General features: G+C 28.4%; 1 protein-coding gene across 3 annotated transcripts; it reads left to right on the plus strand.

Moving 5' to 3' along the window:
- The first annotated feature begins 945 nt into the window (after window positions 1–945).
- LOC122503444 (pyruvate kinase-like) lies at window positions 946–4389 on the plus strand. Of its 3 annotated transcripts, none has more exons than XM_043613988.1 (7): window positions 946–1058; window positions 1906–2250; window positions 2408–2588; window positions 2708–3229; window positions 3431–3769; window positions 3844–3985; window positions 4154–4389. In XM_043613988.1, exons 2-7 carry the CDS (start codon window positions 1906–1908, stop codon window positions 4164–4166), a joined length of 1542 nt encoding a protein of 513 aa, XP_043469923.1. In that variant the 5' UTR covers window positions 946–1058; the 3' UTR covers window positions 4167–4389. The 3 variants fall into 3 exon arrangements, with proteins under 3 accessions (XP_043469923.1, XP_043469924.1, XP_043469925.1); XM_043613989.1 differs by having other exon boundaries at window positions 1046–1147; XM_043613990.1 differs by having other exon boundaries at window positions 1046–1122.
- Window positions 4390–7669: the final 3280 nt, after the last annotated feature.

The raw sequence follows: 7669 nt of genomic DNA on the forward strand, positions 1-7669 counted from the left end.
ATGTCGTGATTTTATTGTCGAAACGTAAATGTTTTATAAATGTAAATAGAATATACGACTTTACTAATCGAAAAGAAATCTTTTTATCAAAATTACATAATTACAAATGAATAAAACAATTATATAATATTTTATAAAAATAAGTTACTTTAAAAACAAACAAAATTTCACAGAACATTATTTTAGATTAAGTGGTATCTAAATACTGTTAATGGCGAAGTAATTCTAAGGCTATTAAAAAAATATGACTTGTTGACTGTAAATATACGATGAACTATTTATTTGTAGACTTAATTTAAATTAAAAGTCTTCTAGCATTAAAAACAAATTATTGTTTCAGTAAAAATATATTTTTTCTCTTTTTTTAGAATGAAGTTATATTGAGCCTAACCAAATCCTTTTTCTAAAAAATAAGAATAAAAACTACTACAGTGATCAATTATTTGTTATTTACATTAAAATAAAAATAATAAATATTTGAAGTATTATGAAATATAATAAGTATTTGAAGAAATATTTATGAGAAATATTTTTTATTTGACTGTATTTCAATTTTTAAAAATCTTCAAGTAGAAAAATATATGAAAGTAATAGAACTTGTAGTTGTTTAGCGATTTTCTACAGTATATATTTTAGGTAAATGAAAATTTTGCTTAAAGAAAATTTAAACCACAGAAAAGTTAATGTTTTTCAATTGGACAAAAATTCTTGCAAGTTCCAGGTGCGCGGAAAAATTTTGTTTAGGGAAAGTTCCCGAACTGAATGTGAGAAAAAGTTTCCCGAACTTTTCAGAAATCTGCCGTGAACAGTAGGAGCAATTCTGAAAAGTTCGGGAATTTCTTTAGTGTAATGCAAGAGTAGAACCTCAATTTTTTTTACATATCCATCGTTCAGGTGCAGTTCGGGAATTTTCTGTGAACAAAATTTTTCCGTGTGGAGAATAGTCATGCGCCCCGATTCAACACACAGGAAATGAGGAAGTAATGACGACGGTGTAGTCATATAAATGGAGAACCTATTGTGTTTTCAGACATTAGTCCATCACAAGCAATTCGTCAGTAAAGATCAACTTTAAATTTTTACATTTTCCTTCAAATTCCCACTAACAACTTAACTACTAAGGTATTTGCAAAATTAGCACTTAAAAGTAAGTTATAATCCCTAAATTTGAATACTTTACCTTTTAATTATTTATTTCTTATTTTTATTAAATTTAATAATAATAATAATTTTAAATAATTTTCTAATGTTGTAAATAATAAATTACACTAGTTTACAATATTTTTTTTTTCATTTTGGGTACCATTTTGGAAATATGCTTTTTATGCTAATTTGGGGATACTTTCGATATTTTTGACATTCTTGAATTTCGTTTTAAACAAATGCAATGAATAGCAAAATTTCTAAAGAATTTTGAAGCCTATGATACAAATTTTATAAATATAACATAATATATCAAATTTTAATTGCATGCAAAAAATAATTTTTAAAAACATTTTATTATTAATCGTTATCAGGCATCATGCTTAGATTCCAAAAAACCTTTCGAACAACTTTTTGAGTGTTGGAATGTTCTAGTGAATTCTTTCCCTTCGTTCATCACTTTCAAGTTTCAACTCATAAGTTTAGACGAAAAAACATCTAGAAGATTATTAAGGAGGTGTTTAAAAAAAATGCGGGTACCTGTACCCAATAAAATTATTATTTGTTTTTAAATACAAACGCAAAAGTAATTGCGCTTTTACAGCTTTTAAATATTTTTTACCAACCAATGAAACCATTAACTTTTTCTTCTAAGGATTAATAATAAAATATTTTGAAAAATTAAAAAAAAATTTTTAATTTTAAATGCAATAATAAGTGCATAAATAATTATTAATCGTTTTTATTGTTTCTTAATTGTAGATGACTGGAGTTACAGTACCATCAGGCTTGGTGGCGCAAAGTCACCTGGACCATATGTGCGCTCTTGATGTAACTACCCCAGCATCACCTGTACGTTTGTCCGGCATTGTTTGTACAACTGGTCCAACCGCGAAGAAGGTCGAAACATTGGAGCAAATGATCGAGGCAGGCATGACTATTGCCCGAATGAATTTCTCTCATGCAACGCACGAGTCTCATGGTGAAATAATTGCCAACGTGAGAACTGCACAAAGAAATCTAGCAAGAAAAAAGGGACTTGACATTCCAGTGGCCATTGCTCTCGATACGAAAGGTCCCGAAATTCGTACCGGTCTCCTCCAAGGTGTTAGTATTCTTTATCAAATAATAAAAAGAATCATTTTATTTTCAACTAGCTAACTTTTTTCTAATTCCTTACTTTACGAACTTACTTACTTTATGAACTTACTCACTTTAGGAGGGAAATTATGTTTTTTATTTTCTAAAATATAAATTTTTTTAGGGATTAAAAGTTGATCTGGCAAAGGGACAGGACTTTAAACTAACCACCGATAAGGGATACCAGGAGAGGGGAAATAATCAAATGGTTTATATCGATTATGAAAATATCTCAAAGGTGCTGAAACCAGGAAATCGGGTCTTTGTTGATGACGGATTAATTTCATTGATTGTTAAAGAAGTCGGTATGTACAGCTTTTTGAGAAGAGTATAATAATTTGTTAGGATACAAACATCTTAATACTTAATACCTAATAGAATACACCTTATAGAATCTCTAATCTAAAAAATCTTTATATTCCAGCCACTACTGAAATTATGACAACTGTCGAGAACGGTGGAACACTTGGCTCCCGTAAGGGCGTTAATCTGCCGGGTGTTTATGTCGATTTGCCCGCGGTTTCCGAAAAGGACAGATCAGATTTAACATTCGGCGTTGATCATGAGGTGGACATAATTTTCGCCTCATTCATTCGTAATGCTGCGGCTGTTGCTGAGATTCGTAGTATTCTCGGCACCAAGGGAAGACATATTAAAATCATATCGAAAGTTGAAAATCATCAGGGAATGAGAAATCTCGATGAGATCATTGAGGCATCCGACGGTATTATGGTAGCACGCGGTGATCTTGGAATTGAAATTCCTCCGGAGAAGGTGTTCCTGGCTCAGAAGACGATGATCAGTAGGTGTAACAAGGCAGGAAAGCCAGTAATCTGTGCAACTCAAATGCTTGAGTCGATGACGAAGAAGCCAAGACCAACCAGAGCCGAAGTATCGGATGTTGCCAATGCTATTCTCGATGGAGCCGACTGTGTTATGCTGTCAGGTATATTTACTCCCTTTTTTAGAAATCTCTTTATTTTTTAAATCTCGTTTTTTTAACTTTGAAGATAGATGATAAAGTTCTAGAAAAAAGTTTCTCATAATCAGTATATAAGTTCTAGTTCTCGAATTCGAGATTTCTCTTGAATTCGAGAACTAGAATAACTTATACTGATTATGAGAAACTATACTGTCACGTGTACAGGAGAAACTGCGGTAGGAGATTATGTTTTGGAATGTGTTCGTACAATGTCAAATATCTGCAAGGAGGCTGAGGCTGTAATTTGGCACAAGCAACTTTTCATTGATCTGACGAGTAAAGTTCTTCCGCCAATCGATCCATCGCACTCGACAGCAATTGCGTCCGTTGAAGCAGCACACAAATGTCTGGCAAGTGCTATTATTGTTCTCACAACTTCCGGAAGAACTGCACATCTTATTTCCAAGTATCGACCACGTTGTCCGATTATTGCTGTGACTAGGTATCTATCGATTGCAAAACAGGCACATCTTTATCGGGGAATTTTCCCTCTTCATTACACAAGTAAGCATTTGATTCATTATAGCAAAATTTTCAAAATAAGAAAATTAATTCAGAACATTAAATATCTCTTGCAGACTTGCTAAAAGACGTGGATGCCTATACACAATTTGGTCTTGAATTTGGAAAGAGTCGAGGATTTGTACAAACTGGAAATTCTGTTGTAGTGGTCAATGGATGGAAACGGGGTCCTAGTTTCAGGAATACTATCCACATTGTGTACGTAGATCCAATTTTAAATGAAGACTAACTGGTACTACTAACTGATAAAGACTAACTGATTGAAGACTATCTGATACGGATTCACAGTCTTTTTTAACCATCAGAAGACTTTCATTTACTATATTTTCTAATTTTTATAAAAATTCTTTCTATTTTTATTTGCAGGTCTGTTGACTAAATTTACACCATCGATGTAGGTGTAGAAGACGAAAGGGTTGCTGTTAATTGAGAAGAAACATAATCGGCAGCCATATTAAATAATTTTAAAGAGTGTGCATATATTTGAACCTAATAGCTATAATCTTATTCAACCTTATTCAACTTTACCCAGCAGTCGAAGTTATAGATAAAACTAATAACAAATGTTTAGAATTTAAAAATATACGAAAATTATGAATTTTTGTACGTCTATTTTATTTGCCTCATAAACTATATGAAATTACCACAAATTCTAAAAAAAAAAATTTTTAATCCTACATGAAAGACAAAAGAATAAAAGTACTGTTTGTCCCTTTCTCTCTAATGTACAAGTTTACGATTAGAGGTCATCACTTTTAATTATTTCATATATTTCTTGCAATGAAAACGATAGAATAATTAGTTGTGAAGGTCAATGCGCGCCGATTATCTCAGGGCGCGAATAAACGCCATAGGCAAAGAGAGTGAGAGAAAGAGAGAGAGAGAGAGAGAGAGAGAGAGAGAGAGAGAGAGACGAGTTGGACTTGCAGTTATCTTCGGGCCGCAATCAAAGCAATATATTCAATGCACGAAACTATTGTCGCTGTTTGAATGGACGTTTTCACTTAAAGTCGCACGCTGCCCGGACAAAGAGATCATTACAGCGTAAGAAAAGGTAACATTCGCCTGCTGTACTGTTACTGGTGGTGGACACTTAAATACCAGGAATTCACACCCTGATTATACCTGCCTTACGACCTATACGCAAACAGATGTTGCACTCGATAAACGACAGTCCAATGTGAATTCACTCTTCTCCAATTATTTAAGCGATTCAATCACAATTTCAATATTGTTCACTGATAACACTGCACTGATAATAATTATAGAAATCCACGCCTCGTGAAAATAAAATACACTCCGGCAGATATTTGTTGTATTTTCTTACGACCTATTTCATTCGAAACTTCTTTACCGACTGCTGGTCATACAGTTTTTTCCATTACCAACAGTCGGTATAACGGTTTTCTGCTTTCCCAGCTGAAAAAGTTCTATATCACTAGAATCATTCTATATTCTACAGAATTTCCTTACAATGTTTCTATAGAATTTCTACATGAAATCTACTAAATTTTAGTGATTTTTAATTAGAAAGAATTTTCTTAAAAAAATTAAATTTTTGTCATAACTATAAAACATAAAGAAATCGATCACTCCGAGTTTTCAACTCGATTTCTTCATGTTTTATAATAATCAAAAATGGTACTTCTTCAAAATTATTTTCATTATTTCAATTCAATTATTATTTTTAAGAATTTTTCATTAAAATTTTTCTTTAAATCAATTAATTTTCGAAAAAGTTCTTCGACAATTTTCAAAATCCATTTATTTACAAATGTTTACAATATTCAATTTTACAAATTTCAATTATTCGTAAATTCTTCAAATTAAACATATTAGAAAATAAAAATTTCAAATATAATAAAGAAAATTTAATTACACTTTTTCAAAAAAAATTAATTTTAAAATTTAGTTTTTTCTAAAAATTCACGTTATATTGTTTTAAATATTTAATTATTATCTAAAATTTCAACTGAACTTCATTTTTATGAAATGAAAATCAATTTTTATTAGAAAATTCTACGAGAATTTAATTATTTAAGTACAAATAAAATGCAAATAAATAAGTTATTTAAAAATTGACTATTTTTAAATGTTCAATTCTCATGAAGAATTTTATCAACATATTTTTAAATAATTGAAATCTGTCGAATATTTCTAATAAAATTTTTAAGAATAATTATATTTTCCGAAAAATTCAACTAAAATTGTATTACAAATACTTGAAATTATACGATGAGTTTTACTATTTATGAAAATAATTGAATTCCTAAAAAGAATTTTATTATTTAAAAAAAAATAATTGAATCCCTGTAAAAATTTTATTATTTAGAAAAATAATTGAATTATATTACAAAGGAATTTATAATAAATTTGTAAATAATTTAATATCCGTGAAATTTTTGTTTAAATAATTGAATGCTTTTGGAATATTTAATTAAAATATTAGATATTAAAAATTATAGAATAATAATTATTAAATTGAGGAAAATTTTTGAAAATAATTGAAATTTTGACAAGAATTTTATTAAAATTTTTGAAAATAATCGAATTTCGGAGAAGAATTTTATTACTTTTGAAAATAATTGAATTTCTGCAATAATTTTTAAACTTTTTCAAAATTAAATTTTTTTTAGTGTTAACTAAGATTTTTCTATAAATCTATTATTTTTAATAATTTTTGAGAAAGTTTTTTGAAAATTCTACTAGAATTCAATTATTATTTAAATAACTATAAAAACATAATTTATTGAATAATTAAATGTTTCTTAATATTCAATTCTCATTAAGAATTTTATCAAAAAATTTTTAAATAATTGAATTCGTTTGACAAATTTTAATATTTTTAATAATTATTACATTTATGTAATTATGTATTAAAAATAATAATTGAAATTCTGCGATGAGTTTTACTATTTATGAAAATAATTTTATTCCTAAAAAGAATTTTATTATTTAGCAAAAATAATTGAATTCCTGTAAAAATGCTATTATTTATAATATAAAAATAATTTAATTATATTTCGAAGAAATTTATACAAAATTTGTTAAAATAATTGAATTTCTGCTAAGAAATTTTTATTATTTTATGAAAATAATACGTATTGAAAATCATTAAATTGAGGGAAATTTTTGAAAATAATTGAATTTTGGCAAAAAATTTTTTTATTTATAAAGATAATTAAAATTTTGACAAGAATTTTTAAAAAATTTTTGAACATAATTGAATTTTTTGCTAAGAATTTCATTACTTTTGAAAATAATTGAATTTCTGCAATCATTTGTAATTTTCTAAAACTTTCAAAATTATATCGTACAATTTACGAATCTGTTCGTCTTTTTTTAATCAAATTACGGACTTTACGGACCTTTTTTAAAAAAAAAATTGTCTTTTATAGATTTAAATCAAATTTACGGTTCTTTACGGGATTTATAATAAAAGTGTTCTTCTTTACCGACTGCAGGTTTTACAGTTCACTTCATATTCATTAGTCGGTAAAGAAGAAATTTTTTTACTATTTATATTCACACCTAAGTTTATTTACAGCACGATTAAATTGCATTTCAGAATTTCGTGTAGCACCATTAAACCGTTTAATTTTATTTACATGAATGTTGTTATTAATTCAGAAATGCGCAGTTTCTATTCAAAGTGAATATACTTCAAGCGTATTTAATTCCAAGTTGCTTCATCTTTACTGAAGAGAATGATTTTAATTTCTCCATCGAGGAAGCTTTTGGCAGTGGGATATTGTATTTGAAAAAAAATCTGACTCAACAATATCGAGTCAGATTTTTTTTTGTTTACTGAAACCGAATGACGTGCCTCGTAATAAAACGGAGGGGACGCGCGCTTCACATTCACGTAAAGTCAAACTGGAG

The sequence above is a fragment of the Leptopilina heterotoma genome, unplaced genomic scaffold (genome assembly GCF_015476425.1).
Source record: "Leptopilina heterotoma isolate Lh14 unplaced genomic scaffold, ASM1547642v1 Lhet_262, whole genome shotgun sequence".
In the NCBI taxonomy this organism is placed as follows: domain Eukaryota; kingdom Metazoa; phylum Arthropoda; class Insecta; order Hymenoptera; family Figitidae; genus Leptopilina; species Leptopilina heterotoma.